Source organism: Takifugu flavidus, chromosome 13 (genome assembly GCF_003711565.1).
Source record: "Takifugu flavidus isolate HTHZ2018 chromosome 13, ASM371156v2, whole genome shotgun sequence".
NCBI classification, from domain to species: domain Eukaryota; kingdom Metazoa; phylum Chordata; class Actinopteri; order Tetraodontiformes; family Tetraodontidae; genus Takifugu; species Takifugu flavidus.
Genome location: NC_079532.1, coordinates 9,871,365 through 9,897,026, shown reverse-complemented (window position 1 = coordinate 9,897,026; position 25,662 = coordinate 9,871,365). Strand labels below are relative to the sequence as shown.

The 25,662-nt window shown below is 41.8% G+C and overlaps 1 protein-coding gene across 1 annotated transcript; it reads right to left on the bottom strand.

Annotated features, from left to right (window-relative positions):
* Window positions 1–141: 141 nt before the first annotated feature.
* On the bottom strand, window positions 142–24,138 carry LOC130536656 (synaptotagmin-9-like). The gene is made up of 8 exons (XM_057052757.1): window positions 23,519–24,138; window positions 18,854–19,029; window positions 17,195–17,412; window positions 15,190–15,730; window positions 3,431–3,551; window positions 2,519–2,690; window positions 2,315–2,444; window positions 142–1,765 (listed from the first exon to the last, which is right to left on the bottom strand). The coding sequence occupies exons 1-8, from the start codon at window positions 23,664–23,666 to the stop codon at window positions 1,688–1,690; spliced, it is 1,584 nt and encodes a 527-aa protein (XP_056908737.1). The 5' UTR covers window positions 23,667–24,138; the 3' UTR covers window positions 142–1,687.
* Window positions 24,139–25,662: the final 1,524 nt, after the last annotated feature.

The window sequence follows — 25,662 nt, the reverse complement described above, 5'->3', positions numbered from 1 at the left end:
CCATAAGGCTAATCAATTAATTTATACATTACATATACATATACATACACATTACCTATACATATTTTGTAAAAATTTACAAAAAAATGTTACACGTATTGTGTTTTCACATGTAAAGGACCAGACAAGACTTTCAGAAAATGAGTTTTCGTAAATGATTCATTTTAATGATTCTTTATCTATGGAAAGATGTAGTTATATCACTCAATGGTTTTTTTGGGTACATTTGACACTTTCCACAATTCAGTCTCAGGTATACATAGAATTATAGAATTATTATTATTATCTGATATCATTTACACAGATGCTATAGTTATGTGCTTTGAGTTTATTTCACCACACATTATTGAAATGGAAGAATTATGCATGCAATTTGTACCAACAATGTTAAAGAAGTCAACATTATGATAAATTGTTACAAAATTAATTTAAAAAAAAATATTATTACAACCACTTAGTCATATTAGTGAAGATGAACTGTTTATTTCCAAAAAAACCAAAACAATATATTGCCAATATATTAATGTGATCTAATCTATTTTAATTCCTAGATAAAACTCTAAATAATGATTTAGGGTAATACCAGCCCCACGGTGTGATAAAAGCTCAAAGATGAACAACGTCAGTCTTCTGGCCAAAGAACCCATGTGATGGCTTTGCCCTTTATTTCACTTATGTGCTGTCTATAATGCGTTAGCTTTTGATGACTTATTGTGAGAATGTTTTGGATGACAGGAAGCTTTGTAATTGTGCTTTAACCTGAAAGTGATATAAAAAGAGCTCTGCACTCTACTAGATGTACAGAAAGGGTTAGGGTTTTGCTTGTGAACTGCACACTAATATCTATAGCTGGAACTCATTATCATTGTGTTTTTGCAGAAATGGAAGAAACATTGTAATCTGATTTTACACAAGATCAGAAATCAGCTTGATGGTCAGATGCACGAGTCTCTAATTTGGGAACCCTAAATTAATCAGACATGCTGCAACGATGAACATATGCTGTATTGAATGGTTGGAAAAATGAACTTTTATTTCAGTAGTTATTGAATAACATTTAATATTTTGCCAATTAGTGCACTTTCGTACTCTGCATTACTATGATTTTACTTTTCCATCACCATGATTTTAATTTAACTGTATAATGCATCAACAAAAATTTCAATTTCAGGATTTCTTTTCTTTTTTTAGTTTGATACATCACTCTTGCACTTTAGAAATTTAGAGATTGAAACCATATATGTTTAATAGGAAGAATCAACAGTTCAGTGAGGAAAAGCACTACTGTACCATCCCTTAAGCTAAAAAAAAATATTTGTGTAAACACCAAGATTTCCCATGCAATTCAATAATATGTCCTGTAAAAGCCATCACTGTTTGAGTTTCTTTCTCTAAAGTATGTCACATGTAATGCAAAACACCATCTGTGTCACAAAATCTACAAATACATTAAGCATTATATATAAATGATCCTAAGCGGGATTAATGAAGGCCTTATGTTGTATTCCTACAATTTAAAAAATCCAATAGACTAAAAGCAATTTTTAAAATGAATGACTATGTTTTTACTGTACTGCCCAACTAATCTAATTAACATTCCAATTAGAACATCCCCAGGTGTACCCGGTGTACCCGGTGTACCAGGTGCTGTTCTACCCTTCTTTGTGTATGTATATTTTGTGGGAGCTCATGGCGATGGTGGTGTCTTCAGCGAATTGGTGGATCCTACTTGGCTTCCGCTCCCTGCAGTTCCTTGTCCACACCACTAGACCCCAACAAAGATAGAGAGAAAGATAAGAAATAGAAACCTATATTGGGTATAAACTTAAGCAGACGCTATATATCGGGGTACAGACATTGTGATTTTTGTCAATATCTCGTATGCTATTTATAGATATTCTGTCATTGTTTTACACTGCTTCAGTATAAATTAAAGCCACGATGCTTGATCAGAGCTTCCACTACTTCCTACTGAGCCATTGCAAATTCCAACATTTATTTTATCAATTGTGCTATTCTGTTTGAAGTGTATTTAAGTGATAAACCAGACAGGATACAACCCTTTTGAACATGTATAAACCAGTCTGTAGTGGGTTTTTTCTGCGTTACAGCAGTCGCCGCACAGGTTTTAGGTTTTCTAGTTTATTACTTCTTTTGACTTGATTGCCAATTTATCGTGCCTTTGCTCATGGTTGGTTCTTTGTCTTAGTACTGTTGTTTTAGCCATTATAGGGAAGCTACACCTCCCCGTGACCCTGGCAGGGAAAAAGCAGTTATGAAGATGAGACGAGACATTTAATCGTCGAGATCCTACCTCTATGAGTGCATGCCAGCGTGCAATAGGTTTGCGAGGGTAGGTTAGCATTTCAGACCAGTGATCTCGTCCCAGACTCTCAGCATCACTGCCGACCCTGCACACCCCTATGACTTCATTATGTCCAACCCTGTAGGACAGAACGAAAAACATGGGAAAACATCTAAAAACTTAATTGAACCAACATGATTCTGAAACACTAACCTATCATAGTCCATGACAGCTATGAGGAGGCTGATCTGGTCAATGTTCTCAGGAGGAACATCAAACACTATGGCTTCATTGTATACTGGATTGAGTGTGTTCCGTTTGGTGGATGTCTTCCTCTTTTTCAGCCTTCGGCCATCACAGATCAGTGATGCTTTCACATATGGATCTGGAGTGGTGCACAAGTAAATGTAAGTAAATCACAACTTTCAAGAATAACATTTTAAGTTGCAATATCTTCCAGGTCTTTATGCCAAATGATTTTTGTGCTTTCTTTCAGAACAATGCCTGAATTGGCACCCTGACCAACTCCTGACCACACAGACACATATGCAACCCTAAAGATCTATGCTTTTCTTTCATGAAGTAAGCGATAAATTTAGGAATTGCTTCCCATTGAATTTTGGCCAGTTAGATGTTTTGCGGGTGCCACATGTCAATAAATGTTCTTGTAACACATTTCTATGGGCACTTCATTGGAAACAACCTTGCATGGCTTTCTAACATTGCAAAAACATTCTAAAATTGGTTTATTCAAATGTAGATTTGGGAGAGAACATCAATTATCCAACTTTACTGATTGATTTCAATTCCAAAGGCAAAGCTGAGAACTTGTAGATTTAGTTACACACTCCTGGTCATGTTTCCTTTGAGTAATGCAGCCATTAGTTTGAATGGGGAAAAAAGCAGTCTTAGATTTAAAAAAATATTATTTCTTTGTTTGGGTACCTTTCCAGCTAAATTATAATAAATAGTTTTGATTTCTGTTGTCCAAAGCCTGGCCAAGACTTTAGTAAAGAATGCCCTGAGGCCTCATTTTTTGGCCAACGTTGACAAGACAACAAATAAACATTAAAGTACAACACATATTGTTTTTGTCACAGACAAAAGATGGCTAGTAGCACCCACCTGAAGCTCCTGTGATGTCCATGGCTTTTAGATTCCTGGCCTTGATCATGGTGATGGTGAGCCTTCCAGCCGTAGGGAGATAACAAAGTGAGAACATTAGTTCTCCCAAGTCAACATTGTCCTGTAAGACAATATAAGAAAGAAAGAATTTCAACAAGAAGAAGAAAAAAGTGTTCGAAGAAATAGAAAGAGAAAGTAGCAACAGTGTCACCGAAATTTATAACATCCATTGAATTTGCCATAATATATAAAAGTATTATCAGAACATTGCGATTTCAACAGATACATGAACTACATGTATAGAAAAGATAGATTTAAGGGCTCCTGCAAAAATGATGAGTAACATCACAACAGATTTAAAATAGAAAAACCAAAAAAGAGCAATCTTTTGTCATCTGACTGCAGGTAGGTGGTGTCATTCTAACTGATGAATTTTAACCTTTGATTGTGGCGGGCCGAACTCCAGGAGACCAGGAAGGTTGTTTTGGTTTTTTTCCAAGATATGGAGGACTGTCGTTCCAGGGGAACAGTGGGTGACCGGATAAGTCGGGTGATACAATCACTGATGACCAAGGCCGTGGGAGGAAAGAGAGGAGTGGGTGGTGTGTGTAGATTTCCAATCATCCAGGTCATAGTGACCCAAGTAAGATCTCTGCGTCAACTGGACTTAAGATGTTTTTTGAAGAGGTTTCTCCAAAAGGCTTCTTCAGTTCTAAAGTCACTGAAGGCAGGGCTTGAAATATAGCCCTTGTGGACCATTAGCCTGCTAATGATCTGGGTGGTCATCTGAGAGTCGATGACAGGGTTGTTGGTAGGGCTGTTCACCTAATTTCAGTTTGGGTGCTTCCCCTTTGTCTTTTGGGTCACCTGGTGGTGAATCACCAGGTCTCATGAGGAAAGAGTGGAGGTCTGCATTGTATGTGAGTGATAGGAAGTGCCTCAGCCCACCACCTCCGTTTAAGGATGTTTTTTAAAACTTAGCATGGATGGCTTCATTGACCCTCCTCTCAAACCAGCGACCTTCTCTGTCCAGTGCCCATACTTGACTGTCCCAAAGGAGTGCCTGGTTTCCTTTAGGTGTAGGTGGACTGCTGAGTCCTGACCTGAAGTGGTGGAACGTCTCCATTCATTAATGGAGGGGCTGTTTAGTTTCAGAAATGTACAGTTGCTTGCATTTGTCCAGGCACTGTACAGCATAGACAGCATAGCATTGTTTTTGTCTGGTGTCCTGTCCTTCAGGTGCACCAGTTTTTATCCGAGTGTGTGGGAGGGTTTGAACTGCAAGGAATGTCGCGTTTCCAGAGGATTCTCCTGAGTTTTTCCTGAAACTCCCGACAGGCAGAGGATAGAAATGCTGTAGTGTTTGTTTCTATCCTCTTTGTTGGCGTCTCGCTTCTTGCAGTTCTTTGTGAAGGTCACCACATGTTCGAGTGCTGTTTTGAAATAATCCTGTTCCTTCTTTTTCCCTTGGGTTGTGGTGGGTATTTCTTCAGCCCTATGTTGTAGGGTTTTGATTGCACCCAACTTGTGTTCTAGTGAGTGGTGAGTTTCAAATCGGAGGTACTGATCTGTGTGTGGGTTTCCTGTAGACCTCAAAGCTGAGGTTTCTGTCCCCCTCGATCTTAACTGCACAGTCCAGAAAGGCCAAACTGTTTCCTTTAGGGTTAGGGTTAGGGTTAGGGTTAACCCTAACCCTCTGGTAAATTTGTTGAGGTGGGTTGAAAATGCCTCCAATTCTTTTGTTTAAATCCTGACCGAGATGTCATCCACATCTGAACCAGTGGCTTGGGACGGTTCCTGTGAAGGATGTCAGGGCTTGGTTTTCAACCATGTAGAGATTGGCAACTAAGAGATACTGGTGAACCCATGGTGCAACCATGTTTCTGCCTGTAGAAGCCCTCTCTGTACTGGAAGTAGGGACAAACAGGGACAATGGATGGGTCCGCAGCAGGGGTTACAAGGGCTCTTGAAACAGGGCCTGAAACGTGTTGCTACAGTGGTCATACCAACCATGCACATTAACAATGCATTAGCAGAGCTGGTTTCTCTGGCATAATGCTGTTGTTCCAACATTGACACAGCCAATATGGCAATGTGAAAAGTAATGGAAAAATAACAAAAAATATGACTGTTTATGCTTGCATTGATATACTTAATTGAAATACCTGAATGCACTTTGGAGACTCAGAGTACAGTACATTTTACGATATGTTTAAAAATTATAAGCTAATTATAGTTCTATTTATGGGATATTAGTTTTTTGAATTGATGTGCTTTATAATTTCAATACATTCATGGGTGTCAATTTGTGGAGATGTGTCAGGTCGCCAGGGCAAGGTAGCTGCTACAAAGCAGATCAACATAGCAACAGCTAGCCTTTAGCTATCAGCAGTCCTGTGCATCCAGCTTTCTGTCCACGTACAGGAGCCTGGCTCCCTCTGTACTTTTAAGATTTCACTATGTAAAAACTAAAATAAAATTTCAAAAAAGAAAAAAAAGATTAAGAAACCTCATTATAGATCCACCTTTTTCCTGAAAAGTGATACCGAGTGATAGCGATCCAGGGCCAAGGGTCACAAGGGAATGGGGGAATAAGAAGGCAGGGGTGACCCGTTCTTTGTTGTTTCTGTAAAATCTTGCATCAATAATCATGTTATATGATACACGCACATGTATGCGCACTATTAGTAAATTAAAATGTAATGACATTAGACACACAGCCAAACACTTAAATATCTTTACACATTAAGTGACACTTTTCTCCCATTTCTCTCTCCCTTTCTCTCTCATGCAGAGAGCACACTTTTAAGTTTTAAAAATATTGATTGATGCTTTCTGCTTTTAAAAGCACTCAAGTCAACCTTGTGGTTAGGATTGTAGTCACTTATGTGGAGACAATGAAATTAGGCCATGGGTCTAAAGGGCTTAATAAAGCTGTGAGAGAAAGACAGAATACTAAAAGCACACTAAATGTGCACCATCTCCCACAATTGATATACATAAGCCTAGCAAAAGAAAACAGCAGGCATTCGCTACTGACTTCTTTTTTCTTTGTCTTTACTCTACTAAAATAAATTCTTGATTGTAGAGCTACAGCCAGTTTAAAGTAAAACATCTTCGCTTCAGTGAACACAGTGGAAGTAAATAAATCAAAGGCAAGGCTAAACTATAGCTGTCTCGATGAATACACTGTGGCAGAATGAGGTTAGGTGACACAATCTTTCATAAGAAAGAGACGGGTTTAAAAAGTAGGTGGGTAATTACTGTAGTAAACATTAAACCATTCATGCGTGAATTAAATAAACCTTAGCCAAGATTTTTACTGGCCAATTGCTACTTCCACCACATATACAAAAGGACAGCTTTAGCATAGCTGTCTGCTATAGTAACCACTATGCATGAAAGGGTTAAAATATTTGAACTGAATGGTGGTTAGCACCGTCCCCTAATCATCCATAGTCCATGACTTTTCTGTGTTTGCCAGAGTTCTCTTGGTACGCCGGCTTCCTCCCACAGTGCCAAGCATTTAAGGAACAGATGAATTGGAAAATCTAAAGACATTTCAAGAATGCCAATTGTTTGACTTTGCATAATGGGTTAGTCATTATTGTCCAGTCCATTCTTCTGGATTTTTATAATCTGATGCTTGACGATAAAATAAAAATAACTCAATAGTGTGTGCTCATGCCAGCCAACAAATGCATGCTGAAGGAGGCTCCATACAGTTAGATATGTGGCAGACTGACCATGAAGCACATACACACAGGGCAAGATGTTCAGAAAAACAGCACCCTGTTTTCTTGCTGAAAAAAGATGGCCTGTTGGAATTAGAACTAATGGGCTGCAACCAAACAGCATGTACGTGTAGGTGAAGAGACACACAGGAAATAATACATATACACTAGCAACAACACACACACAGCAGAAATTATTCATTTATGAAGCTGTTGTGTTCAATAAATTCCCCAAGGCTGTCGAAGATGGTGTACAACTAATTGTCTGCATGCACATCCACGTACGCATGCATGCAGATCCAGACGGCTGCATACTGCTGATCAGACTTACAGAGATGGATATTATCCTTCCCTATCCTTCTAGTCCAAGATAACTTCCAATCTCAAAACAGTGCTAGTTTTGCCATGGATGTAGCTAGAAAAAAAAAAAAAACAACAACACACATTTGTGGTGGATTCATGATTTTCATCTCCTCTACTGATCAGAAACAACACAAATTCAGAAATAATTTCCCAGTTTTGCACTAAGGTATTTAAACATGCATGCAGTACATGCATAGTCAATATGGGAGAATATATTCAGTCAAATTTATGACAAAGCATATATTTTGATGTAAAATTATGCAATACATACTCATGGCCAAATTGGTTACTGTATAAATGATAAGGATAATCAAATTAAGCATTTAGAATTCTTGATGACTAAATGTATCTGGAGCAGAATATTAGCATATGAAGCACCACAGGTGGCTTTAATGAGGTGGGTTGGTATAAAGTGGCAGCCCACCCAGACTATTTTGGTGAATGAAGGCAGAAGAAAAACCTTGGATTTTGGAAATTGCAAGAACATTTAATATTAGCATCATCTCAGAGTAAATACAAGGACTATAAGTGCAAAAGTAGTGAGATCGGGTAGTCAACAGGATACCAGCTGATGAAGTGTAAGGTCCAGTATTAGTACGACTCAATCAACCCTTTCTGACCCCTGGAGGTTGCCGTCGCTGAGAAAATCATTTTGCAGACTGGAGTTTGAGTGCAGGTTAAAATAATAAAAGGAAGAATGAGTCTAGAAACCCTGAAGAGAATAGCTCAGATGAAGGAGGTGGTCTGTTTGAAGGTTATGGTGAAAAAGTTTAAAATGATCTTGAAGTTCAGGAAAGAGTACGAGTCCAACGGTACCGACGAGGTTGAAGCTGCCATCATAAACGGGAAGGAACGCCGACTAAAACTTGACGGCGGAACAAACGCATGTAGCCGTCGGTTTCTTTGACCGGCATGCACACGCACGCACACACACACGCACGCACACACACACTGACTCGTGGTTTCCCCTCACCAGCATAATGTTCCCTTCAAAATCTGTGGCACCTTTCTGCCATCATCCGCCGCGTCTCTCATCACCAGGGACAGGCTTTTATCATCCAACAGTTGGATCAGTTCTGCATACGCGTCCTCATTATTCGCCGTCGTCTACTGCACCTTCGCTGGCCTCACCAGGCGATTCACTCAGGATGGGGCTCTTCAAATTAAGCAGACGAAGGTGCGCCAGAAACTTCGTTTCCCACAGCTCATAGTTTCTCTCATCTCCGTCAAAACATAAACGGTTCCATCGACTTTCAAGCTCCTCCCTGGGCCCATAACCTGTTGAAGCTGCCATCATAAAAGGGAAGGAATGCCGACTAAAACTTGACGGCGGAACAAACGCATGTAGCCGTCGGTTTCTTTGACCGGCATGCGTGCGTGCGCGCGCGCGCACACACACACACACGCACACACACACACACACACACACACACACACACACACACACACACTGACGGAGCAGGGGCACGCAGTCATTTATTGATTCGCAACACCTGACACAGATTAACCACACTCCCTTAGACAATGGTCAGCGTAAGAGCACGATGCATTCAAGAGCAGCAATGAGTATGAGTCCAGTGGTACTGACGAGGAACTGAGAAAGAAGCCGAGGGAGGTGAAAATGGCTAAATTCTTGAGAGATGGGAATTTATTGATGTGTACGAAACAGAAGAGCAGAGAAACAAAGCAAAGTAGGTGGAAAGTATCTGCAAGAAGGGTTCTAGGAGTGAACACGGTGGTGAGAAGCGTGATAACTGGAGTCCCTGTGGATGAAGACTCTACCTGAGAATTTTTCAGGTTACGAAGCGTCTCAACGGGAAAATATTTCCTCTTGTTACGAAAGAAAATTCAGAATACGAAGGTCAAAAATATGCTACCGCTGCTACTCGCAGCTCGCGGAGTTTAGCGAACGTCAACATGCTTGTAGCTGCTCTGCCATTGGCTATCGCCTAGCATCTTCCTGTCATCCCATTAGCTATCGCCTAGCATCTTCCTGTCATCCCATTAGCTATCGCCTAGCATCTTCCTGTCATCCCATTAGCTATCGCCTAGCATCTTCCTGTCATCCCATTTGCTATCGCCTAGCATCTTCCTGTCATCCCATTGGCTATCGCCTAGCATCTTCCTGTCATCCCATTAGCTATCGCCAAGCATCTTCCTGTCATCCCATTAGCTATCGCCTAGCATCTTTGTGTCATCCCATTGGCTATCGCCTAGCATCTTCCTGTCATCCCATTAGCTATCGCCTAGCATCTTCCTGTCATCCCATTGGCTATCGCCCAGCATCTTCCTGTCATCCCATTAGCTATTGCCAAGCATCTTCCTGTCATCCCATTAGCTATCGCCTAGCATCTTCCTGTCATCCCATTGGCTATCGCCTAGCATCTTCCTGTCATCCCATTGGCTATCGCCTAGCATCTTCCTGTCATCCCATTGGCTATCGCCTAGCATCTTCCTGTCATCCCATTAGCTATCGCCTAGCATCTTCCTGTCATCCCATTGGCTATCGCCCATCTTCCTGTCATCCCATTGGCTATCGCCTAGCATCTTCCTGTCATCCCACTGGCTATCGCCTAGCATCTTCCTGTAATCCCATTGGCTATCGCCCAGCATCTTCCTGTCATCCCATTAGCTATCGCCTAGCATCTTCCTGTCATCCAATTGGCTATCGCCCAGCATCTTCCTGTCATCTCATTGGCTATCGCCTAGCATCTTCCTGTCATCCCATTAGCTATCGCCTAGCATCTTCCCTTAATCCCCATTGGCTATCGCCTAGCATCTTCCTGTCATCCCATTAGCTATCGCCTAGCATCTTCCTGTCATCCCATTAGCTATCGCCAAGCATCTTCCTGTCATCCCACTGGCTATCGCCTAGCATCTTCCTGTCATCCCATTGGCTATCGCCTAGCATCTTCCTGTCATCCCATTGGCTATCGCCTAGCATCTTCCTGTCATCCCATTGGCTATCGCCAAGCATCTTCCTGTCATCCCATTGGCTATCGCCTAGCATCTTCCTGTCATCCCATTGGCTATCGCCTAGCATCTTCCTGTCCCATTAGCTATCGCCTAGCATCTTCCTGTCATCCCATTGGCTATCGCCCAGCATCTTCCTGTCATCCCATTGGCTATCGCCTAGCATCTTCCTGTCATCCCATTAGCTATCGCCTAGCATCTTCCTGTCATCCCATTAGCTATCGCCTAGCATCTTCCTGTCATCTCATTGGCTATCGCCTAGCATCTTCCTGTCATCCAATTAGCTATCGCCTAGCATCTTCCTGTAATCCCATTGGCTATCGCCTAGCATCTTCCTGTCATCCCATTAGCTATCGCCTAGCATCTTCCTGTCATCCCATTAGCTATCGCCAAGCATCTTCCTGTCATCCCACTGGCTATCGCCTAGCATCTTCCTGTCATCCCATTGGCTATCGCCTAGCATCTCCTGTCATCCCATTGGCTATCGCCTAGCATCTTCCTGTCATCCCATTGGCTATCGCCTAGCATCTTCCTGTCATCCCATTGGCTATCGCCTAGCATCTTCCTGTCATCCCATTGGCTATCGCCTAGCATCTTCCTGTCATCCCATTAGCTATCGCCTAGCATCTTCCTGTCATCCCATTGGCTATCCCAGCATCTTCCTGTCATCCCATTGGCTATCGCCTAGCATCTTCCTGTCATCCCATTAGCTATCGCCTAGCATCTTCCTGTCATCCCATTAGCTATCGCCTAGCATCTTCCTGTCATCTCATTGGCTATCGCCTAGCATCTTCCTGTCATCCAATTAGCTATCGCCTAGCATCTTCCTGTAATCCCATTGGCTATCGCCTAGCATCTTCCTGTCATCCCATTAGCTATCGCCTAGCATCTTCCTGTCATCCCATTGGCTATCGCCTAGCATCTTCCTGTCATCCCATTGGCTATCGCCTAGCATCTTCCTGTCATCCCATTAGCTATCGCCTAGCATCTTCCTGTCATCCCATTGGCTATCGCCTAGCATCTTCCTGTCATCCCATTGGCTATCGCCTAGCATCTTCCTGTCATCCCATTGGCTATCGCCTAGCATCTTCCTGTCATCCCACTGGCTATCGCCTAGCATCTTCCTGTCATCCCATTGGCTATCGCCCAGCTTCCTGTCATCCCATTAGCTATCGCCTAGCATCTTCCTGTCATCCAATTGGCTATCGCCCAGCATCTTCCTGTCATCTCATTGGCTATCGCCTAGCATCTTCCTGTCATCCCATTGGCTATCGCCTAGCATCTTCCTGTCATCCCATTGGCTAGTAGGGACGTCAATATGTACAAGTTTGTGTGTTTCCCAGCATCGCCTTCGTTTCACTTTTATTTATTGTGGGTGTTCGTATGTTTGTCCATTAGATGGCGGTGTTACCACAAGTGTTAACGTTCGTTGCTAGTAATGACGGCTAATGTAAGATTAGCCTGTAATAAAGTTCATTTTGTTCCTGAAAAAGCCTTGCACTGAATTCCTACATTTATTGTGGTGCGTAATCTAATTGTAACATGTATTTGTTACATGTTTTGATGCATTTTTATGATTTATAAAAAAAATTATGTCCAAATTTTTGGAGTTTGGAACGGATTAGGGCATTTACATGGAAAACGCGTCTCTACTTACGTAATTTTCAGGTTACAAGCAACTTCTGGAACAAATTAAATTCATAAGTAGAGGTCCCACTGTAGATAGTAAAAGATTTAATAGTTTGTCATTTCTACTGGAATTTCAGGGGCCAGTTCACCCGGACAGAATAAGAGTTGGATTGGGTAACTTTCCAGTTAGGCCTTATATCCCTCTCCCACTTTGTTGCTACAAATGCTACACAAAGGCTTTTAACAGCATAAGATATGCAGAGGCAGTGAAGAGAGTAAATGAGTAAAGGGGAAGAAAGGAAGTTAAGAACAATGGCTAGAACATGAGAGCAGAGGAGGATATGTTGTTAACTGCACTGACCAAGTCAAGCACAACATAGGGAAAAGGGTTAGTTAAGGATAATTGCTAAGGGGGCTGAAAGGTACATGTGGATGAGGGATATTTAATGGGATGATATTAACAGAATGCTGGAGGCAGATGGGAGGCCAGGGGTGAATGAAAAGCCAGAATGATGATTTTACAGTGGAATGCAAGAAGCATAATCACTAATGGTCAGGAGTTCAAAGGTTTTAGTGATGTATCCCACCCCAGAGGTGGTTAGAGTCCCCATAACTGAGTTCCTGTCATATGTTTTGGTAAAGGAACATCCAGCTGTGTTTGGTGTCTTTGCCCCTACCTGAGCTCAAGCCCTGAAAGGGGGTGATGCGGTTAAGTTGTCTCTCTTTGCATCGGCTTTCTCTGAGGACAAATTACCCTCGGTGACTGCACGGAAGGAGCATCAGCCTGGTTAAGTTCTAGCAGCTGTAGCTGTCTCCCAAGACATCGATTTAGCAGTAAACGGTGACACTCTTATTCAGTAAATCAGACCCCTACTTAAAGCATTGTTTAGATGTGGTGGTTGTGGAAAGTGACCACATCCATGATGACGAGTCTACGTATACTGTATGCTGCATGATGGTGTGTTGGTGGGTTCAGTGGCTAGGAGATGTGGGCGAGGACCGGGGCTGGCTACATCAAATTGTAGTTCCAGCAGGATACAGGCAGCATGTGCTAACTTTAGTGGATGAGCATTTGTCCACCTGGGAATAAAGAAGATTTTTTCAAAAATGTTTCTAGTGTAGTTTTCCTCTCACATTCCTATGTAGTCCCAGAGTTCCTTTCATGTGGACAACAGATTTCCAGCTTTTGAGGCAGCAAAAACATGGTGGGTTCTGGCCCTAGTCCTGTTTGTCGTGTTATGTCTATCTGATAGGGAGACAGGGGGAGAGAGAGAGACGGTGGACCAAAGAAGAAGAAAAGAACTGGACATGGTAATTATAGTTGGGTTTGGTGCCATTTTCCATTTGTTGTTTGAGTATTCCTGTGCTCCTCTTAGAAGCTACAAGGCAATCTATTAAGAAAAAGAAGGTGGGTAGAGAAGGAAAATTGTTCCATGGTGGACAAATGAGTATGATAAAGCAATTAATCCCAGAAAATACATTTTTTTAAATATCAAAAAGAAAACATACCTATCAGAGTTTCATTGAATATCAAAGATCACAAGCCAGGGTATGAAGAATCATAAAATATGCAAAGGAAGAGTATTAACAAAGGTTCTACAACTTGGTAGGAAAGAAAGACAGAGCTCTCGACAGTCTGGGAATGATAAGAATAAATGGATTGAAAGGAAAGTATGGATACCCTGTGTAAAATGATGATGAAGTAACAGCAATTAGGGATGAGGAAAGAGCAGAAATGTTACTTAAAACATTTATGAGAATCCCTAATTATGAGAATATTGGTAAAGAAGGGAAAATGGAAGAGAAAGTACAGTAAAGAAGAATAAAGAACTGCTACAGTGTAAAGACAATACAAATGAATTATTAAATGTACCATTTACAAAAGCTGAGTTGAACTGAGCTCTAAGGAAGAAAAAGATGTACACACAAGGCGAGGATCAGATCTGTTATGTAATGATAAATCATCTTAGTGAAGCACTAAAGGATTTGTTACATGGGCTGTATAATAGTTTGGGAGGAAGGGAGGCTGCCAATAATCTGAAACAAGGCAATTGTAGCCCCAATAAGTAAAACAGTGAGAGATTGTACAGATCCAGCAAATTGTAAGCCAACTGCCTTAATATACATACGTTCAGATGCAGTATATACAGACGCATCAAAGAGCTCAGACAAAAAGATGGGAGTAGGCTATTGTGTTGAGTTTGGTTTTAATGAAAATAATTCATCAGTGTATACAGGAGAAATTGGGGCAGAAATTGGGGTTATGGGATAACTTCCCCTTTAACCGTCACTTAGCAAATAAAGACAAAAAATAAAAAACAGATTTTCATGAAATTTCCATGAAATGTTGATCATGGGCCAAGGGAAATTCGATGATGTTCTGATTTCCAAAAGGACTTTTACCCTTAAATGATGGATGGCCAAGGGGCTTTGATAAAGCAGCCAACTATGTATTATTGCTGGTTATTACAGGGGTTAGTCACGATTAGTGAAGAAATGACCAGCCTGGCAGACTTTTGTGCCTTTGAAGCGTTTTCTTGTGTCAATTGTGCACTCTCATCTGATCATGTTTATTGCATTCCATGGCCCATAAATATTGATTGGCATTTTCCGTGAATTTGAGCATAAAAACTATGAGGAATTCAATAACAAGTGAGTAATGTAAGGGGAAAGTGATGCTGTATCCCTTTCAAACAAGCTCATCTTGTATTGGTGCAGATCTGGGTCACTACCCCCAAGTGTTTCCTATTGCTTTCATTAAAAATTAATTGTGCCTGAGTATATTTCTATGTCTCTGCTGGTTGAAACAGCAAGTGGATTTGACTTGGATGGGAAATGAGATGCATCCATTAACATATTTCCATATCTTTGTTGTAATAAGGTTATAGGGTGTTTTGTGCTCTCTGATATACCGTAGTTTATGCAAACAATGCTAACCCTCCAAAAATCTATCATGAGGGAATGAGACCTGACCTATTAAATGGCCTCTTGTAAAACTGCAGAAATGGATTAAGAATTCTAACAGAAACATGTAAGTGAAGAAGAGAAAACATATCTTACCGATGTGACATACTGTATGTACCGGCAGAGTTTTGTCTCTCGAGGGAAGTCAGCAAGCTCTAGGAAGTTGTCCACCACCACTTGTCCAATCAAGTCATGACGAGAGAATCTATCAAAGTCATAGATGCTGAAGTGCAGCTTACGGACTGGCAGCTCAGCATACGCTATAGGAAAGAGAAACACCTCATCAAAGATGGGGTTGAGTGTCTTGCGATGCACCTTGGTCTGGTGCTTGGTTTTACGATCAGGCAGCAGGTAAATTTTGACATAAGGATCAGACGTCCCTGAGAAGTCCTTGGCGGGAAGGTCCTCAGCTTTGAGGATCTTTATGATGAGCTGCTCCAGGTCAAAGTCAAACTTCAGAATAAAATATAGTCGCCCACAGCTGTCAGGGTGACAGCCCTCTTCTGCATCCACCGAGTGCTGTTTATAGAGTTCTGGCTTAATTTGACCCAAACCAGACAGAGACTCCTGACGCTGAAACTGAGCAGGGTTGAAATCTGGATTAGACAAGTTCATCTGACGCCGAATGGAGTTGTGCCTGCAACAGCATCATAACATGAAAAACAGGAGATTACTTCCATTTTAGTGACATTTGTTCAACATTTCCTTTTTTTCTAATTAGTCCCTTTTTCACCTGCCACGCTTGAGTCAGTGTGGAACTGTACTATTTCGTCTGTACAAGTTCCACTAAAGATGTATTTTGATCTTTTTTTTTAAAAATGGAACAAAAAAGGCTTTTATGAGCAATGGTACCAAAGAAGAAATCCTGATGGATCTTAAAAACCTCAGATAAATGAATTATTTTAAGTTCTGCTAGATGAATCACAGCAACTGGACTGTTTGAGGTCCATGAAGACATTTCACCGCTCATGCAAGAGGCTTCATCAGTTCCAACTGACTTTTGGGGAGTTCCAGGTTGCACTCTTCAGGACCCATTAACACATTCGGAGCATTATGCGGGTTGTTGAAACTTCCCCTGACAAAATGGGCTTCGTAAGTGAGTGAATGGCCTCTTCTCCTCCTAGGGAGGTTTTTCAAGACCGTGTCATAAACAGGTGAGGGTTGATGTCTCAGACCCCCACCTCTGTTTAACGATGGTCTTTCCAGTTTGACATAGATGGCTTCTTTCACTCATCTCTCAAACCATAAATCTTCCCTGGCCAAAACCTGTGTTATCAGCCTCAAAGAAGTTTCCTTTGTCCTTCGGATGCAGGCGAACTGCTGAGTCCTGGCCTGAGGAGGTGGCTCTTCTATGTTCTGCCATGCGGTTGTTTAGTCTCCCCACTATACAGGTCTGGGCATTCCTCGCTACAGTGGACTGCAGACACCATGTTACTTTGCATCTCGGTGTTTTGTGTTTTGTCCCTCCCTGAAGCACTTCACAACCGCATGGCCCAACATAGAAGAGCCAACTCCTCAGGCCAGGACTGAATAGTTCACCTGCATCTGGAGGTCGAAGGACAATGGTTTGAGGCTAATAATGAGCAGGTTTAAGCAAGGGATGATAGATGGTTCTAGAGAAGAGTGAAAGAAGCCGTCTATGTCAAACTGGAAAGACCTTCATAAACCAGAGGTGGGGGTCTGAAACATCACCTCTCACCTGTTTTACAATACAGTATTGAAAAACATCCCTAGGAGGAGATTAGACCATTCACGCATGGCCACTAATGAACCCCATTGTGTCAAGGAAAGTTTCAACGACTCACAACGAGGGGTGGAGCAACCAAGAACCAGGTGACTGAAGCTCTAAATTTGTTAAAGGCTCCTAAAGAGTAGAAGTATCTGGAACTCCCAACCACTAAGCTAGAACAGATGAAGCCTCTTGTGTGAGGGGTGAAATGTCTTCAAGAAGCCCCAACAGTCCATTTGCTACGATTCTACTACCAGAGTTTCCATGACCTGGATGACTGAGAACCTTCAGACAAATTCTTTCAAAGTGTACAAGTAAAATGTAAAGAGGAGTGAAAGTTGACAGTTGCTTCAGGGATTAAGGTGTACTGACCTTACAGATGAGGTTGGCTCAGTAATCTGTCTCTGGACCCTGTCTCTAGCGAGAGTGTGGAGATGGTTTTTCTCTGACTTAGCTTGCACCTCCAGGGAAATATCCGGTGATGTGTGGCTTATCTTCAGGCCTGACTCTACAATAGGCACAGCCAAGGGAGGACATGATGCTTCCTTCATACAGTCATCCTCGCTGTCCTCCCTCTCATCACCATCGACCTGCAAAGGAATCAGTTGCATTACAAGATGTATGGGACAAATGTGGAAAATATGCCCTTTTTTATTCACAAATGATGATGCCAAAAGTTATTAACCCACCACCGGCGTGATGACTGCAATGTTGGACTAACATTGTATTGTATAGTATCAATATGACATCTGAAGCTAGACCAAATTGAAATGATTCTGCTACTTTCAGCTGATTCCTTGGGCAATACAGCAAATCATCTCCCCGTAACCAAATCATATGCATCTGCTTTTCTTGCACCATCTAACTTCCTGTCCTTGCCCCTTTCATCCATGAGTGCCCTCTTTGGTTTTCATTATTCACTCCTCAGAACTTTCCGAAGCAAACTTTATGCTAAATATAAGTTTTGTCCTCCTGATGAACTCATTCCTGATCCTATCCATTGATGTCACTTTCAAAGTCAGCCTAAACAATTTCATTGATCCCTCTCTGCTTCTTTTCCCTCAGTACTACTGTTCTTAAACTATACGACATCCCAGACTCCCCACCGCCTTGCATACTCATCATACTCATTAGTGTGTTTACATGCTCATCTAAAGTGGGGTACAAACATTAGGATTTTTTAATCCTAAAAGATTTTTGATCTTAACATGGTAGAGGACATACTGGAAGAGGGAATGATGTTGATTGGACTTTTTAATGCAAAAATCCCAAACTTAAAAATACTGGAGAAAAGCCTGGAGACAGGAAAGACATGCTTGTTCTTATTGATTGTTGTTTTTATTTACACCTGCTTCCTGGTTTCTGAGTCAGCTCGCTTCTTGACCCTAACCCTAACCGTTACAATTCACAGTCATGACTCAGGAGTCATCGGCTTTCCCATGAGGTTTTTGGTCGTAAATATTTAACAAAGTTAATATCTACAATTGTCAGCCCCAAATGTTTTTGGATCTGATTATCAGGATAAATTCATTCTTGACACACCTCAGACCACAGGATAATCGTATAGGACAATCTTATTAATCAAATCAACTTTATTTATATGGCATAGTTCATGGTTACGAAAGTAAGGCCAGGGACAAACTGGCTGTGGAAGTGCCATGAAAAGGCTTTTGGAGTGGATACTAAGATTGTGTTCTTCGCTGCCGTAGCTATTGTTTCGGCATCTTGTTCTCTTTTGTGTCAAGATGAACAGGAAGGCAAAGAAATGAGAAAATCTAGTCAATTATTCTAATTGTTAGTTACAATTGTGGGCGTTTATATATTTGCGTGAGAGTTGAACACACACACAGGAAAGAGAGACTGCACTGGGAAACATGAACAGGAAAATAATGATTTAGACTAGACAAACAGATTTCAGTATTTCAAGTGCATTTGAACTACAACTACTTGCTGGTATAAGTACAGTGATGTATGGGGGGGGGGGGGGTTAGGGTTAGTGGGGTGTCCCCAGGGTAACCCTTACCTGCTTACCTCATTAAGAACAGGCTGTTGATCTCCACTACGGAAGTGTGCCCTCTTTAGGATATCTGGGAGGAAACGTCCACTTAGTGGCACCCAGCACAATTTCCACGAGACAAAGAGGGAAACACCAAAGAGAGCAAGACCACAGGTGGTCACCAACAGGGACAACAGGCTGACTGATACATCTGAAAGAGGGAGGAAACAGAAAGGATCACTGAACAGTGAACATACTGTAATTTTGGGAGTGAAAAGCATATGCACATTCAAATCTAGAAGCACAGGCTGTTTGGAGTGTGCCAGAAAGCCGACCACTACTCTTTGATACAAAGATTATGCAGATAAGTCAACAACTAATTCCTTTTTTTTTACCTGATGAGAGAAAACTGTTATATAGCTTCTTGTCCAATTATGCCATTTTCCTTTTCAACAAAATCTATTAAAACCCTTTCAAAGCTGAGATGAGTGAAATAAAACACATGCCACCCTGATATCTGCCTTTGTTGAACTATTTGTTTGGTGAAGAGCTGCTAAAATTGGTAAACAATTGGCTTGATTTTATCTTATGAATAATTCCAAACCAGCAATTTTCACTTGCTGAACTGCTTTAAACTTATGGCTGCTTCTTTTAATTACCACAAGCCAAAATCCACACCGAGATTTCCTCATTTTCCAGAAGTTGTACACTGACAGTTGCAGAAACTGGCTCGAGCTGGAGAAAAACAACTAAACTTTCAGTACTTTCACTTGAACATTAACTAAAATGGTTTTTTAGAAGTATTTGAAGAAGGCAGTCTGCCCTTGTTAATTCTAAAATTGACACATTCTACTCAATATGACTGCTTGCAAGCCCCATATGACTGCAACAGTGGGACACTTGGGGTTTCGTGGTCAAAGCCTGGGCGCTCTGGTCCTTTGCAGCTCAAGGATTGAAGCCCTGTCAGTTTGCTTTTCATCCTATTCCTGCAGTGGGGCCAATGCAGGAAAAGGAACTGTGTTGAGGGCAGCAATGTGCCTCAAAATGTAGCAGGGATGCCCAGACTTCTGCCTTTCCCGACACTTCAGGAAGGATTCAAAGGTGTTTCCAGGTCAACTGAACCCAGGAAACCCAGTGTCTTCCTGGGGTCTCTTGCCGGTGGGACACGCCTGAAACACCTCCCAGGAGAGGCATCGCTTCATATGCCCGAACCACCTCAGCTGACTTCTCTCGATGTGGAGCAGTGGCTCCACACTGAGGTCCTGGTTGGCAAAGTTCCTCACCCTATCTCTAAGCGTTTTGTTCTTTCCGTCATGACGGAAAGTTCGTGATCACAGGTGGATTGTAGACTGAAAGGAGACTGACTGGTTCATCAAGGGCATCACCTATCAGCCAGGTCCTTCTTCACCATGACGCACCGAAACAACGATCACATTCAAATGCATTGCATTACTATTTTCAAAACCAATTTAAAAAAAGGTAAAAAAAATTCCTGGCAACAGTGCAAACCTGCTTTGCCTGCTTTCTTGTTCCTCAGTCAGCTCGCTTCTTGATTGGCTACATACTATTTTACGTCACAATTCACAAGTCATGACTCAGGAGTTGTGTGCTTTCTCCACACATGAAGATTTTTGATTTGAAATATTGAACAGTTGTGAGCCTAAACTGTATTTGGAGCCAATAATCTGGACAAATTCACTCTTAGCACACCTCAGAACACAGAATAATCCCATAAGACAATCTTATGAGGCATAACATAATCGGGTGTTTGCCATCCATGGTCGAGAAGGAGGGAAAAAAAATAAAAAAATCCAGAAAAATCAGCCCAAATAGATTGTGTGTGTCCCGCTTCGTGCCTGCAGTTGTCAGTGCAAAGCTTGAGCTGAGGACATCTTAAACTCCTTGATGTAGTAGTACTACTTTCTCTAGGGAAAAACGCTGGGTCCTGTCCAATAAGCTGCAACAGCCATTTAAACCACAGCTCAATAAAAACAATAGCTGAGGCGAAAGGGCATATTTGGTGAGGGAAAGAACAGAGGTGATGAGGTATTGCAGAAAGAGTTCAATCTCAACGGAGAAAAGAGAAGGGCCCTTAAGTTTGCAAAGCGTCTTCAGCATCATCACCAATGTTTTGTTGCCTGGCAACACCTTGCCAAAAATGAAATTATGGTGGTAATCACTTACCCCTGCCACAAGATTTAATCATTTTCTCTTTCTAGAAAGAAAAAATTTACATTTTTCTTCTTTTAAAATTTCCAATAGGTCTTCATTCTCACAAATATAAAATAGCTTTGCTTTCAGATGTCTGTTGTGTTCAATAGTGTCTGGTGGGTTAAAACAAGTGTGCTATTCTCCTTTTGCATCATTTTAATGATGATAACACAAATTTTAAAATGAATTCTACATCTTGTAGTCAAAACTAGCTGTTAGTTTTTTTCTACCATTCATTCAAATCAAATTATTCAATTTTTGTTTTTATTATTGACAATCGATTTTACATTATATGAATCTGACTTAAACTATAACTGAGTCCATGGAACAATGCAAAATAACGTCATTTAACATTGTCACACTGCTTTTTTTAATTTGTTTTTTAAACTACTATTCTTTTCAGAGTAAATAGAGCAACTATCCTTTTCCTAGATTACAGGGCTTTTTTGTTTGTTTTTAACTTACTTTCTGATATAGAACAAAATTGTGTTACTCATAGAGCAGAATTCATCCTCTGAACTTTTCAGAATCACTAAACAGAAAACAGACTTTAGCAATGCTTCTTGTGAATGAAATTTTATCTGAGCATGTTGCACTTTGGAGCGGGCGTATAAAAGAGGAAGTGGGTCATGGCTCCTCGGGGACCACTGTGGTCGTTTGAACCTCCTGTTCATCATGCATGTTTTATGATAAATTGTAAAATGTTTAAAAGCAGCAGCAAAACATCTGCAACCAAGACAAGAGAACATGCAACAAACCCCGAAGAGGAAGAGCGAAAGCCTCCAACATATTCTCTGTGTCATGTCTGCTGTAAACTTATGGAGAGAAATGGTCATCACAATATGCGCCAACACTCAGCCAATATGAAATTATACACATTGAGCCCAAAACCTTTAAAGAAAAGATAGACGTCATATAAGAACACATAATGGCCCTTTTAGATTGATGCAGAGCAGGAAGTTAAACACATTAACTTATTTATGCAATAAGAAAACTGCCCTTATCCTATGGCTGACTTTTATCAGTATTATTTTCAAGCTATTTATCATGCCTGGTGTATGGGCTTGGAACAATAACAGCAGCACATTTAGCTTTAGGCTTTTAACCCTGGCAATTGATGTGTAGGGCTCTTCCCATTATAGGTTCCTACAAATTCAACAGGACCCTTGACTACTTACTTTCTGCCATATTTCAGTCTTGCTTAAATGTATGTGTATATGCTGCCTCATCTTCACATCTTAAAAAAGAATGCTTTTTATCCATTGTGATGATGTACTGTGTGTCTGGTGTTTTTCCTCTTTTTAGACATCTAATAACAAATAAATGCTGGAAACGCCAGGTTTAATGCATTTATTTTCAATTTCAACAACGTTTTCAGTCAAAATGTTTTCTTTTAGAAAAAATATTGGATTAGTTTTGGTTATTTAAAAGTCTATATTGTTATTTAATCAGCCTCAAAACCTTTCAAACATCCAAAAAGCCTGTCTATGTGTCTGCATAGCCTGGTCTGGGTTAGGGTTACCTGTGTCTGCAGGGTTAGGGTTAGGGTTACCTGTGTCTGCAGGGTTAGGGTTACCTGTGTCTGCAGGGTTAGGGTTAGGGTTACCTGTGTCTGCAGGGTTAGGGTTACCTGTGGTCTGCAGGGTTAGGGTTAGGGTTACCTGTGTCTGCAGGGTTAGGGTTAGGGTTACCTGTGTCTGCAGGGTTAGGGTTAGGTGTGTCTGCAGGGTTAGGGTTAGGGTTAGGTGTGTCTGCAGGGTTAGGGTTAGGGTTAGGGTTAGTGTGTCTGCAGGGTTAGGGTTAGGGTTAGGGTTAGGTGTGTCTGCAGGGTTAGGGTTAGGGTTAGGGTTACCTGTGTCTGCAGGGTTAGGGTTAGTTTACCTGTGTCTGCAGGGTTAGGGTTAGGGTTACCTGTGTCTGCAGGGTTAGGGTTAGGGTTAGGGTAGGTGTGTCTGCAGGGTTAGGGTTAGGGTTAGGGTTACCTGTGTCTGCAGGGTTAGGGTTAGGGTTACCTGTGTCTGCAGGGTTAGGGTTAGGGTTACCTGTGTCTGCAGGGTTAGGGTTAGGGTTACCTGTGTCTGCAGGGTTAGGGTTAGGGTTAGGTGTTTCTGCAGGGTTAGGGTTAGGGTTAGGTGTGTCTGCAGGGTTAGGGTTAGGTGTGTCTGCAGGGTTAGGGTTAGGGTTACCTGTGTCTGCAGGGTTAGGGTTAGGGTTAGGTGTCTGCAGGGTTAGGGTTAGGTTAGGGTTAGGTGTGTCTGCAGGGTTAGGGTTAGGGTTAGGGTTAGGTGTGTCTGCAGGGTTAGGGTTAGGGTTAGGGTTAGGTGTGTCTGCAGGGTTAGGGTTACCTGTGTCTGCAGGGTTAGGGTTAGGGTTAGGTGTGTCTGCAGGGTTAGGGTTAGGTGTGTCTGCAGGGTTAGGGTTAGGGTTAGGGTTACCTGTGTCTGCAGGGTTAGGGTTAGGGTTAGGTGTGTCTGCAGGGTTAGGGTTACCTGTGTCTGCATATCCTGGTCTGGCCAGATCCCTGAAGTAGTAAATGAAATCCAGACAGTTGTCGTCCTGCACTTCTCCCTTGGAGCACAGGTCGGAGAGCAGTTCCAGCGCCTTTTGACAGATCTCATCCTCTCTTTCTGCAGGCATTTCCCACCAGCATCCTTCTACTCGTTCGGCCACCGCGGCTGATCGTTTCCACACGCAATGGCGAACACACGCACGCTCCGTCCCGCAGGCAGCGCAAAGACGGCGAACAGGCGCTGCGCCCCCGACAACTTCCGCTTCTTTCTTTCTTTTAATGTAAGGACACCTACAGTTTCCGCAGACTGACTTGTTTTTTATTCATTTGAAATTTGGAGTGTTCAATTGTTATTTTGTTCTCCTGAGCTTCATCCGCGCTTTAGGCGATTCCTCTTGGAAGGGAAACACGGAGGCTTCGGCAGTCGCTCAAGTTCTTCGGATGTTTCTCGGTGCTCTATAATGGCAGAGAGAGACTCTGCCTCCATCACCCCAGACCTTCCCCCTCCACATCCAACTCCACCACTGCAATGGAAGCATCAGCCTTTAAAGCGTCAGCCTTCTTAAGGAAGGACTCGTCTTTTCCTCTTGTCTGGAAAAAACAGAACCCCCCCCCCCCCCCCAAAAAAAATTCATTAAATAAGGAATTATGAAAAAACAGTTATAATGTACATAAATACAACATCTCTATTTCAAATGAGATAATTAAACTAGAATTCCTAATAGTTAATTGCTAAAGATAACTGATGTTCTGATGATGACCTGGGTGCCAACAACCTGGCATCCAGCCCCCTAAGGAACCTTTTATTCAGATCTCTGTCTTTGGACACCCACATTCAACGCATTCCAAGGTCTGCCTTTTGTCATCTGCAAAACATTGTTACATTTCAGCACTTTCTGGCTCAAAGTGATGCAGAAAAATGAGTGCATACAATTATTGCCTCCAGGGTGTATGACTCTTATTTTACTGTTAAGTTTATCAGGCTCTACAGCTGGTCCAGAACGCTTCTGCTCGGGTGCTGACCAGAACCAAGGAAAAAGATTCCATCAAATTATGCATTTGATAAGTAGTGGCTTATTTAATGCATTATTATATAATTATAATAAAGATTATATTACATGACTTTCAGTCTCCCAGAAAAAAGAGTACAAACAAAACTAAAGAATTCTGGGCTTGAGAAACTGTAACTGGATTTCAATTAGTTTTAAAGATGTTTCATTTGTTATGTAAGAGGCTTATTCTGTTCCAAATTAATTAAGAGGTGAAATGTCTTTGGAAAAATTAAAGGAAGTCCAGGTGAATTTTCTCAAGCTAAGAATTCTCTTTGATCTGAAAGAATGAGAACATTGATCAACATAAAAACCCAGCACTAATACTATAATATAAAACATATCACTGTATGACCAAAAACTATAAAATGCTATATAATGAAATATTCAAAGATATAAGCAAAGAAGCAAATGGTAAAATAGAAAAGCCCTTTGTAATGTATATTGCTACAACACAACTGTACAGATTCTAACGCTCCGAGGCAGGTGGCACTTGGGATTTTGGGATGTAAATACATTTGATTTGATGGTTCGATGCTAATTTTCATAGTGGTGCCTGTCACATCTCACAGTATATAAATCACAGCCGTGCACACACTCAGCCAGATATTGATCTTGATGCCAGACTTTCCCATTTTTCGGACTGTCCCATTGCAGACCCTGCATGTTCTGGACCTGCCCGTCTCACCTCTGCCCTGGTAATACCCTTGTTGTCTGACCTTTTAGTGACTTGAACTTCATGCAGACAGCTACGGGTGGCAGTGGGAGACCACATGTTGCCCCATCCTGGACCATGTGAAATGGCTGCACAGCACACATCAGCACAGCTGTCAGAAGGACGTTGCAATAGTCAAAGCAGCTCAGCAAGGCTTGTACCAGCAGGTGAGCTGCATGGCTAACCCTAACCCATAACCCCTAACCCTAACCCGAACCCTAACCAAAACCCATAACCCTAACCAACCCCGAACCCGAACCAGAACCCAAACCATAACCCGAACCATAACCCATAACCCGAACCCAGAACCCATAACCCTAACCCAACCCGAACCTTAACCCATAACCCTAACCTTAACCC

Coding starts and splice junctions, on each gene's coding strand:
- LOC130536656 (XM_057052757.1), bottom strand. CDS start 23,666: ATGCCTGCAGAAAGAGAGGATGAGATCTGTCAAAAGGCGCTGGAACTG. Junction 19,030..23,518: donor ACCAGGATATGCAGACACAG/GTAACCCTAACC, acceptor TCCCTCTTTCAG/ATGTATCAGTCAGCCTGTTG. Junction 2,445..2,518: donor GCTGTCATGGACTATGATAG/GTTAGTGTTTCA, acceptor TCTGTCCTACAG/GGTTGGACATAATGAAGTCA.